The following is a 12,132-nucleotide window of genomic DNA, read 5'->3' as shown; positions in this document are numbered from 1 at the left end:
GCATGTATTGTGGGTTCTCTGGCTATTTGTTCTTGAGTTATTATTGTTATCTGATATCCCGGGCTAGGGAATTTGTTTTGGCTTAGGAGCGACCCTGACTGCCATAATTATTCTTTGATGCTTCGGTCAGGTCGCGTAGAAGATTATTAAAGGTAAATAATATCAGTATTGAATTAACAAATGAGGACTCACGACCCCCTGGTGCAGACTGTAGTCTGGTTTTCAATTGGAGTGAGGATGAGGATAGATAATGTTTGCTTAATCTTTATGGCTAAGTTGGTAACTTTGTTGAACTAATATGGCTCAAAACCTGTCTGTTTCCTTTCCCTGTTGCCAATTTTTGAACTTTTAACCGTTACAAAAAATATAATTATATATGTCTCGTGGCGCTTACTGCTTGTATTGTGAGGGGGCCTTTTGAAGTGTGGGTATTGTTTTAACACCATTTGCGATTTCCCCCCCCCCCCTCTTGCTCTGTGTGTATAGGGTAGGGGTTTATGACCATTTATGGTTCATCTCCTACTCTCTGGCCTTTTGAGGCGAGGCGTGTGACCAGATGCTCGTGGAAGTGGGGAAATTGGTGTTTTGCACTTCCTTTGTTTGCTACCAAGTTTCCCCCGGTATCTAAAAATATATATATATTATTGGCAGAATTATTCTTAATATACATTTTTCGAAAAAGGGGCATATGCACAGCAGTCCGCCCTTTTAAAAATGGTCAGTGATCAATTGTCCACTTGCTATTTTTAAACAAAATAAATGCCCCTTTTTTTTGTTATGAACCCATCAGCCGCCCTCGTGTTTCGGCTGTTATTCTTTACAACGCGTGCGTCGTATCACAAACTTAGCATGGTTACATTTGAAATGAGCAAAGAAAAGAAAGACAAAATGTTAAACATCGAGGCAACAAGTTACCTCGGTTCCTATCCATCATAACTACTGTGATTTTTTTCCTGGGAAATGCTAGGTAGCGGTTTCGAACGCATTTATGCGTTATTTTCCTCATGTTACCTCCTTGCCATATTTTTACCAAGTTATTACCGTCTAGTTTTCCACTTTTGGTTTTATTTTGACATGCTGCTTTCCACGCAAAGTCCTTCAGACTTGGTTCGTCTATGGCCTTTTCATGACCATTAACAATATTCTCAGGGCCGGATATTTTAGAGTAACCCTTTACTCTTTCATGCAACCTCTCAACATCATTAACCTGGTTCGTAGTGCTTATCGCTTTGATTATTCGTTCACGGTTTGCTGGTTCGTTTTTGTAATTTCTCATGTCACTCTCTCGCGTCGTGGGAGTGTGTGGTGTAAAATTGTGCTGCACATAACCAGAATTCGTGCACACAACCAACGTTTGCACTCCGTTGTCAGTTGCAATTGCACTCTCTATGATTATAGGCACGTTCGCAGAGCCAGTGTGTCGATTAAATTCCGTGCCTCGTGGTGTTGCCCTTTTTGTGTTTACGAGTGTGTTGGATTTCAACACAATTCCCGATACGTCATGGACATTCGTATATCTTTCATTCAAAGGCTCACGCCTGCATTCCTCAGGGCGTGTCTCTGTGTTCCATTCTCCTGCATCCTTATCGCGCGATCTTGCGACATGCTGGGCAGCTTTTCCTTTTACCGGGCGATCCGGTTTTTCTCTTTGTCTGTTATCTACTGGTCGATCACACTTCAATGCAGTCCTGTTTTTGCGTTCGATCAGCGCGTCATTTACGGGAGCAATGCTTGCGTTTTCTACCGCATCGTCCGCATTTAATGTTTCTGATCGTGGCGGTATTTGCTCGCCCTGTCACTCGCAGCCTGCTTGCTTTCTCCAATGGGGCCGTGATTTGGCTTCAACTCAGCTGGTGGGGCGCTCATGGGCAGCTCGTTCTCAATTAATGTGGGTGGTTCATCACGTGTTTGTGCCGCATTTTGTGTCTCATTTAAGCCAATTTGTTTTTCTTTATTATCTGTTTCTTTATTCCCTCCTGGTATAGCCAGTGGGGGAATCGGTCGGAAGGGGACCGTTTGTGTTTGATCTCCCATCCTGCGATTCTCATGAATGGTTGGCTTTGTGCCTCTACAATATGTGTGCCACCCTCCCGCTAGATGGTTATCTCGCCATCTGTGTGTGTACTTTTGACCTTGCGTGTGTCGTGGCATGGGGTGCTGATATGGTTCTGCTCTTGACCTCCACATCCTGCGATTCTCGTATATATTAATATTGAGTGAATATAAAATGTACATAAAAAATAAGAAAACGCTGACCGAGTACGTGGATGACCAAGGCAACGGGTTCACTACTTGCATCAGTCTGCCAAATTATTTGAGAAATCAAATGTGTTATGTAAACAAATGTGTGTTCCAATAGGAGGTTGTAATCCACAGACACGGTCGTGTGCGTAAAGACTGCCAGTAAACTAAAATTAGCGGGTTAAATGTAACCCTTGAACTAATTTGTGTTGTGTTTGGTTTGAAAAGAAGTGGTGGTTGTGTAATAATCATTGTGATTGATGTGGTACGCTAAATCTCATGGTGAAACGCGTTCATGTCCTTTTGAAAGTTTCTTCACAGCAATAAGATGAACAAATTGACCCATTTATGGATCGTTATTTGCAGTTATTGCTTCAATAATGGATGTCTACAATGAGCAGCTTGTAATGAGCGTCGGGAAAAAACGGATGACTTCTGGACACACATGGAATGGGATTTTTTTAACACTTTAGCAGATGGGACATTCCTCTGATGATACTGTCCCAAACTGGCAGGGTGACTGGGCCGTCTAGACACAAGACGGCCCAGTCACCCCCCATAATGGTGTGCGATGTAAATGTACGTGAGTTTTTAAAACCATAATTACAGAAGGTATTGTACAACAGCACTTGCCATAAACCATTTTATCTCATTGCAGTCTATTGGTCGAATGGAAATGTAAGCTGCGTGGGTGAATTACGTCGCAAGCACTAAGTCTTGGGTTGTTTGGGCTCTGTTCCAGCAGAAGGCGCTCGACCATTCACACGCGGCTGGATTTGCTATGATAATAGATGTCGGAGTTTACAGGATTATTATGATTAGAGGGAAACCTGGCCAACATTGTATTCTACTGGGAAGTTCTCGTGACCAGCGACTGTAGACCAGACAAGGTGCTCGGCCAACATGCCACAATAACCCAGCAGCCAGTCAACCAAAACTAAATTTGTGCAAAGCTCACCTCTCAAAACAAGTACATTATTGGTACCAGCGTTACCCTCTACACTGCAGAGCACACTCGTGAGACTTTACCTCACTGCGCCAAGCCAGTGCCAGCGGATGTACGAGTGGTGCAGAACAGGAGCTCATGGCTCTGGCCATGGTTGTAGCAGCACCACCAATCGTCACCTCGGACCGCAGGCGCCCTCTGAGGGCTCGTCCCTCATGCCACAGCTGCAGCACCGTGCGGGCCACGTCTGTCTGTGTGCATGGGGCCGTCGGGGCGATGCGGAATCGTGCTGAGTGTAAGAGCGTGCCTGCTGCCCGTGTCATTGGCCGTCATTGTCAGCCGACATGACGAGTGGCCCATGATGGGTTTTGTATTTTTTTTATTTTACTGCTAATTTAGGGATATACACGGATACGTTTAACATATGTACGGGAATATGAATATATTAGTGCTTACCTCCAATGGGCGTGTGACAATTGCAGAGGTCCCAGTAAACCTTACAGTAAACCTTACTGGGACCTCTGCAAGCCGTCCGATTAAGCTGCGCCCTTGTATAGGTGTGTGCCTTGCTCTTTATCACTCTGTGCTTGGTGCCCTTGAACTGATCGGAGCCGTATGAGTGAGGGACTCACCTGCAGGTGGTGTACTCGCTTGTGGCGCAATCTGGGTAAAGGAGGAACTTGCCTACAGGTGGTGTACTCAGGGCGCTCACCTGCAGGTGTACTCGGGGCTCTGGGTAAAGGAGGGACTCACCTGCAGGTGTAGTCAAAACTCTGGGTAAAGTACTCACCTGGCATGTGTTGTGATTTAAGGATTTTAACATATTGCATGTTTTATAATTTGTGCACAGGCAACTTTAGCTAATTATGTTTATTTTCTGGATTGTAATTCTTCACGTGAATTTCAAGTGTGTGTTTTGGCCGAATCACTTCTAGAGGTTATGCAGGTTAACATAGTTATGGTAGATCAAGTTAACATCGCTGGAATGTCTCTTTTCTAACTCGCTACGAATTACTTTGCAGCGACAACTTTTGCAGTGGGTTAGATTCCTTACAACCAAAATAAACAACTACATTTGAAATATATTTATAACGGCTACACGTAAGAATGTAGAGTAACACAAGATAATATCAATGCTTCATTGATCAGATGTGAGCTCATTGAGATAACGAATGTCTCGTGAGCCTGGAAGAAAGTCGCTCCATCACAAGGAGTAGGACAAAGGGACAAACACGCGAGACAAAGGAGGTCAATGTCTGCAGATCCTCTACGATGTATAACTCGCACCACCACCACCACTGTGTTACTACTCAGGGATTGTAATGGGGGATATCTGCACTGTAAAAATGACAACTCAAAATTGTTCACCTTACTAAGATTTTTGCATTCACTGACAATAAAATTGCTAGTTGGAACTTGAACTATCTGTTGTAAGCCACTTGAACTCACTTTCAGACGTTTCTGAGTAAAAGTTCATCTTACTTTATAAATTGAGTTGATTTTATTTTTAAGTTGTAGTTGACACCCAGTTAAAGTGAGGTCAACTTATCTGCGCATGCTCATTTGAAATTTGTCATGGCAACCGGCTGCCACGGGGTTTCCAAGGATTTTGCCAGGAGCTCTCTTCGACAGTTTGAAAGTTTGCGTCCGCCATTTTGTCACGATGCCAGCGGTAAATTTCTCTGACTTCTTGGCCGAAGATAAACAACATTCATTCTAACAGGTAAGCTAATCATATGAATATGTATATGCATTTGGTATTTGTATTACATTTCATTGCGCGAAACAAAATCGATAAATCATAACCAGGCGAGGCGTTAATGGCAATACAAAATCCCACACTTGCTAACGTTAATTGGTTAGAAGCTAACGTAGCTTATTTTGAACAGCTAAGCTCAATATAATTCTTGTCCACATATTAATTGAAAGATTTGTGTTGCCGTTATGTTTGTTATTCTCGATGAATGATATGGCATTGTTTTATGCACGTCTGCTTTGCTCATTGACCTGAAACCGAAGCACCGGCGGTAACAGTTCACATTGCTGCTCGTGATCAAGGTAGAACTAACGTGCTAAAACTTTGATACAAAACTTCGGTTTGATACGGTTAACTAGATTTATATAGCTTCTAGCATGCGACCTTTGTGTAGGGCTGGGTAAGTTGCCGAGTTCGATACTTTTTAGGTAACGTTACCGACCGAATTGCCTCGATACTATCGAGTAACTTTATCTAAAAATGACATGTGGTTCGGTTCCAGTTCCAGAATTCGATAACGTTACCTAAGGAGTTAACTCGTCAACGTCAGTGCTCAAACAAATACATATGAAATGCACAACGACACACATAAAGTCGCTCACGCACACTCATATTATGAGACGCGCGCGCGCACCCACAACTTTTCACACGCATACTTATATGAGACGACGCAAGCACACACACACAAACTCTCCGCGCACATATTCATATGAGACGCGAGCACACACACATAATACCTTAAAGATGTGGAAAAGTCGATCAAAAGTGTGGGTACATTTCTCCAGGCTCGATGCCAACAGCGCGCGATTCAGTATTCGCATTAAAATAATTGCTGCAAAGACCGGTACCACGACAAATATGATGAAGACCTTGACAGTGCACGGAGTAAACATAAGAGCAGAAAGTTGCTCCGTCTTCGACTGGTAAATGAAGAGATACCTTGTTGATCACTCCAGTGTTTATATTTCAATAAATAACCTACTGAATGTAACGTTACACACTGTCGTTCAAAAATGTGTTGGTTTGTCAGAATTTGTTTTCTGTAAGGATGCATTAAAGTTATCAAAGGGTGACATTACAACGTGTAATGTTACAAAATATTTCGTTTTTAAATAAATCTTTTTTGAATTTTTTATTCATCAAATAATCATGAAAAAAATTATCATAGTTTCCAAAATATTAAGCAGCAAACTGTTGTCATATTTCTGAAGGGTCATTTGACACTGAAGTAATGATTTTGAAAATTCAGCTTTGATATCACAGGAGTAAATTACATTTTGAAATATATTAAAATAATATTTTAAATTGTAATACTATTTCACAATATTAAGTTTTACTGTATTTTTTTATTTTTTAAAAATCAGTTTTGGTGAGCATGAGCTCTTTATAAAAAAAATGTGTTCCTTTGTGCACTGGCTAAGGAGCATGAGTCAAACTAAAAAAATAAAACCAAAGTTTTTCTGAGGTAATGTGTTATGTATAGGGATGGGAATTGATAAGGATTTAACGATTGCTTATCGATCCGATTCCTTATCGATTCTCATTGGGTGAGGGAATAAGTACAAATGTGTTTGTTTGTATTAACTCGCTTTAATATCTGATCAGAAGACAGAGCACATACTGTATACACAAATTATGTGTAGCAACCTCAGAACAAATCTAAAAGTATAGGTGAGCTACTTCTCAAAGTGAGTGTGTGTGTGAGTGAGCATGTGTGCGTTTGTGTGTGAGTGAGTGAGCGCGAGAGAGTGTGTGTGCGCTAGTGAGTGAGCGAGAGTGTGTGCGTGAGCACTAGTGAGTGAGTGTGTATGTGTGCGCGTGTGTGAGTGAGTGAGCGCGAGAGAGTGTGTGTGCGCGCGCAAGTGTGTGTGTGTGCGCATGAGAGTGAGTGAGTGTATGAATGTGTGTGAGATAGCACGCGATGGCTTGTCGGAAAGCAACATGGCGTCCCGTTAAAGGCCTCATTATACTTCTGCGTCGAACTTCTGCCTCTGCCATGTTTGCCACGTTCTTAATCAAAACAATGCAGCGCGTGTGTGACATCATGACACATTTGCAACGAGCGGAACCGATACGCGGAATTGTTAAGCAGGCATGCTAACGGTTCCAAGGAATTGATTCACTGGGCACCGGTTCTGAAGAAGAATTGGTTCTCGGTTCCCATCCCTAGTTATGTAATCTTTTTAAAATGGATTTCATAAAATTGGTATCGAAAAAAGTATCGCTAGGAACCGGTATCGAAACTGAGGTATCGAAATTGGCACCGGATCGAATAATTTTGAACAATACCCAGCCCTACCTTTGTGTGTTTTAGCCCTGAAGCTCAACAGCATTAATGTGAACGGTTGCGAAGTATGTCACTGTGTTAATTTTCTCCTCTTATTTTTGTGCTAGGTTTTCTATGAAGTGTCGCTTCTGCAGCTTTGCCAGTGCCAGTCAAGAACGTCTGCTTAGGCACCATCGGCTCAGGCACGGTAGAGGAGCTTACTGGCCGTGTGTTTACGGTGACTGTGTATGTACTTTTAAAACACCTGGCGCCTTAAAGTCACATTTGACCAGATCACATTTTAGGACAGCCAAAATACATGATAAATTCACCTTTTTTTGTAATCTATGTGAATTCCGGGAAATCTGCACGCAACAGTCTTTCTTCAAACACCTTGGACGCCATTTAAAAAAACATGAGACTGTGTGTTGCCCCTTCTTGAGATGTAGTTTTAAAACAAACAATCTAAAGACTTTTAGTTCACACAAAAGTAGGAAACACAAGCATGGTGATATCAGAACCTGTTTAAGAGCAGACTTAGAAAATGAACCTGTGTCCATTGAGACAGATTCCTCTGACCAACCATTAGGTATCTGTAGTGAGGAAGATACACTTCCAGGTAGTTCTGGAAATTCAGATGTCCAAGAAAAGGAGGAGTATGTAGATGCTGAGACTCTTGAACACAGGGCTGCTGGATTTTTTCTACGTATGCAAACTGAATTACATGTTAGTAGACACGCTGTACAGAAAATAGTTGAGGGGTTTAATGATATTTTACATCTTTCAAAATCCCACTCGCAACCAGGTATCAAAGCAGTGCTTGCAGAACACGGCATTGAATTAGATGATAGCGTTCTCCATAAGATTAATGATGCTGTCTTGGAAACAAATCCATTAATTGTAAGCACTCAAGGAAAGGGTGCATTGGCCACTGATCACAGGAGAAATCTTTTTTTTAAAGATAAGTTCCCTGTAATTCAGCCTACTGAGTATACATATAAAATAACCCATAAACAAACATTTGTTTATGTTTCAATCCTCCAGGTTCTTGGGACTTTGTTGAGACAGCCAGATTTTGTGGAGAAGTTGGTGTTTAGTCAAGGGGACAACCCAGGTAAATTTTGCTCTTTTCGAGACGGACAGTACTACAAAGACAATGGTCTTCTGGGTGTGCAAGATGCAAGTATCTCTATAGGACTTTACATAGATGACCTGGAACTATGTAATCCTTTGGGGTCCTCAAAAAAAATCCATAAAATTACTGCTGTCTATTGGATTTTGTTGAATTTACCAAGCAAGTTTCGCTCTACTCTCCCCCTAATTCAACTGGCTTGTCTTGGAAAAACTGTCGATGTCAGACAATTTGGGTATGATGCCTTTCTTTATCCTTTGATTAAGGATCTTGGATATCTTGAAAAGATAGGAGTGTATATTGAGACTCTAGATACATTTGTAAAGGGAACAGTGTTCTGTGTCTGTGCTGATAACCTTGGTGCACATAGCTTAGCAGGTTTTCAGGAAGCTTTAAATGTCGAAAAATTCTGCAGATTTTGTTGCATCAGTCGAGACCAAATTGGAAATTGTGAGCCAAGGAACTTTCCACTGAGAACTGCTACGCAACACGATTCTTTTGTGGAACAACTCAAGTTGAGTGATAAGCCTAAGCCATGTGTGAATGGTGTTAAATCATCCTGTGCTTTAAGTAAGTTGTCTTTCTTCCACCCAGTTACTGGATTTCCCCCTGATCTTTTGCATGATCTATTTGAAGGTGTTGTCGCAGCGGAATTAAGTTTGTGTTTAAAAGAATTGATTAGAAAAGGTTTCATTACATTCGATGGACTGAATAACCGCATAAAACAGTTTCCATACAAATTCTCTGATTTGGTCAACAAGCCACATGCAATTACAAAGACAAGCCTTGTATCTGGAAAGGTAAACGGTAACGGACATGAAAACTGGGCACTTTTACGTTTGCTACCTCTCTTGATCGGGAACTATATACCTGAACAAGAGCAGTCATGGGAAATTTTAATGGACCTTAAAGAGATTGTGGAGATTACGGTGTCTACTACGTTATCAGAGGGAACATTATGTTACTTGGGGAATAAATTGTCTGACCATCGCCAGTTACTCACTGACACCTTTCCTGAATTTAAGTTGAAACCAAAGCATCACTTCATTGATCACTATGTGCATCTCACACGGTGCTTTGGGCCATTAGTGGATCTGTGGACGTTTAGATTTGAGTCTAAGCATAGTTTTTTCAAACAGGCAATCAATGATGCTCACTGTTTTAAGAATGTACTACTCACCCTTTCCACTAAGCATCAACACCTCATGGCATATCTTCTTTACACACAGCAATTGTTCAAGCCAAAATTGCATGTTGGTAGTGTAGATAGAGTGAAAATATTATCTTTAGATGAAAAGCTCAGGACAGGACTAGAAAAGAAGTACCCAAATGAAGATGATGTGTCTCTTGCTAAAGAAGTACATTTGTATGGGACCCAGTATGTGAGGGACATGATAGTGTCTGCGGGTGAATGCAGTGGACTGCCAGAATTCTTTAGAATACTACACATATTGGTGGACAAGTGGTGTAAAGTGTATTTTGTCACCGCAAGATTATCATCTTGGTACATGGAACATTATCGGTCTTACCAACTTATTGATAACTGTCACTCAGATGTAGAGATCCTGGATCCAGAGACTTTGAACGATTACCACCCATTGGCTGCATACCAAGTTGGTAGAACTTTGATGGTGACCCCAAGGGCTTGGCTACTGCAGTAAATTGAAATGGTAAGCACCTTTCTGTTTGTATGTTTTCATAATTTTGTCATGTGTTAATGACTTGATTTTAAGTCTTCAAGGTACAGTCATGGCCAAAAGTATTGGTACCCCTCCGGATGTGTTGGTTTTCGAGCAAAACTCACAAACTTTTGAAGGTGTTTTTAATGTAATAACCAAACCAGGATATTTTCAATAGCTCAACAGAACTGAAACAACAAAAATTGGTTTCCTCAAATTCAACACAAAATATCACCAAAATACTGCGGGAAGTGAATACTGCATGGTCAAAAGTATTGGCACTCAAAATAACCGTCTTTTGCTGTGATACAAGCACACTTTTCATTGTTAAAATCCACAGCTAAGGTTATGGATAGTCAGACATCAGCTGTGGTAGCATTCCTGAGAAGTATAAGCCCATTTCTAAAGGATAATAAAGTCGATTCTACTTGAAGAAAACCTTATACTGTCCATATAAACCAACAGATGTATAGTAAGTAAACTGGAGATTTTTGTCCGTTAGAAATGGGCTGATATTTCTCAGGAGTGCTACCACAGCTGACGTCTGACTACCCATAACCTTAGCACTGGATTTTAACACTGAAAAGTGTGCTTTTATCACGGCAAAAGACACTTGTTGTGAAGGGTGCCAATACTTTCGACCATGCAGTATTCACTTTCCACAGTATTTTGGTGATATATTCTGTTACATTTGGGGAAACCAATTGTTGTTTCAGTTGTGTTGAGCTATTGAAAATATCCTGGTTTGGTTATTTTATCAAAAAACCTTCAAAAGTTTGCGAATTTTGCTTAAAAACCAACAATTCTTGAGGTGTGCCAATACTTTTGGCCATGACTGTATATGGCTTCAGTTTAAAGTGTCATGCAAATATCTGTTCTTCTTTTGTCCTCACAGGCTTTGTTGCTTCTGGTCCACATAAATCCCAAACTCGTCCGTAAGATTCGGCTGACCAAAGCTCCTGAAACTTTAGAGGAACTGTACAATGAACTGCGTCAAAAACTTGAACTTGTGGGTGAATTCTGTATACAGTATGAAGACTCAGACTTTGGCCAGGCAGTTTGCAACCTGATTGACATAGCAGAGTTACCTTCAGAAAAGGCTGTCTTGCATATTCTGTGGAGCAATGAGGACATGCCATCACCACCACCTCCAACACCAACTCGGTCATCCTCCATCTCTTCCCTTGACACAGCCATCATTGGATCTCCAGGCTCAATCCACAGCTTATCTTCAGTTGTGCGGACATATAGGAGGAATGTTTCACAGTGGCCCACTCCGTTCCCAGTACCAGAATTCTCATATGATGTGGAACTGATACTCCGCAAGGGGAATGACACGTTTGAATTATTAGGGAAGGGTTTACATGTAACCAGAGATGTGAAAAAAGAGATTCTGGACAAGTTGGCACAAGAAATATTTTCTGTGAAAGCCTACCCTGAAAAACATGAGTTTGATTCTGTTGCTGCTGAACTTGTCAACAAACATCCCTGCCTCAAAGAGCCTGGTGGTGGTACTGGATATGCGGGATGGACAACCAGCATAAAGTACAAGATGGGGAACTACAGATCAAAACTACGTCAAGCTGGATGTAATGAGGTTGGTGTCAACAGGAGATCAAGAAGGGAGGAGGCGGATGATCATGGTGTCAACAGGCAAAGAAGAGATGATGATGATGGGGATGGTGGTCCGGAGGGAAGGTTTTCCTTGAAAAAACCAAAACGAGGTGAGGTCAACCATGTACCAGATCATCCTGAAAGCTACACCCAGGATGACTTGGAAGACCTGAGGTCTTCCCTGGTTGAAGCCATGAAGAAGAAAAACAAGGACATGGAGTTCATCAAACAGAAGATGGACATCACATTCTCCCTTAGGAGAATGGAGATTGTAGAGATGGAGCCCATGGTCTCAGAGGTTCTGGAGAGGTGGCCCGGTCTATTTCTAGAAGAACTGGTAAGGAATCTTTTTTTTTCTTGAACTTGGTGCATTTGTGTTATGTTTTTTCCATGATAGTGTATGTAGGTTAATTTGTATTATGGCTTTGAGTTTGCAGTCTTAATTATAACAATGAAATCACACTATCAGCTTGTTGTATTTGTATTGCATTTGTTTAA

At 41.4% G+C, this 12,132-nt stretch overlaps 1 protein-coding gene across 1 annotated transcript; it reads left to right on the top strand.

Annotated features, from left to right (window-relative positions):
* The first annotated feature begins 4,533 nt into the window (after window positions 1-4,533).
* LOC144738511 (uncharacterized) lies at window positions 4,534-11,995 on the top strand. The gene is made up of 3 exons (XM_078621524.1): window positions 4,534-4,910; window positions 7,338-7,455; window positions 10,916-11,995. Exons 2-3 carry the CDS (start codon window positions 7,345-7,347, stop codon window positions 11,993-11,995), a joined length of 1,191 nt encoding a protein of 396 aa, XP_078477650.1. The 5' UTR covers window positions 4,534-4,910; window positions 7,338-7,344.
* The last annotated feature ends 137 nt before the right edge of the window (window positions 11,996-12,132 follow it).

Source organism: Lampetra planeri, unplaced genomic scaffold, assembly GCF_965212315.1.
Source record: "Lampetra planeri unplaced genomic scaffold, kcLamPlan1.2.h2 scaffold_103, whole genome shotgun sequence".
Classification (NCBI taxonomy): domain Eukaryota; kingdom Metazoa; phylum Chordata; class Hyperoartia; order Petromyzontiformes; family Petromyzontidae; genus Lampetra; species Lampetra planeri.
Note: the sequence above shows the minus strand (reverse complement) of the source record. Positions and strands in the feature narration are given on the sequence as shown.

Coding starts and splice junctions, on each gene's coding strand:
- LOC144738511 (XM_078621524.1), top strand. CDS start 7,345: ATGAAGTGTCGCTTCTGCAGCTTTGCCAGTGCCAGTCAAGAACGTCTG. Junction 7,456..10,915: donor CGTGTGTTTACGGTGACTGT/GTATGTACTTTT, acceptor TTGTCCTCACAG/GCTTTGTTGCTTCTGGTCCA.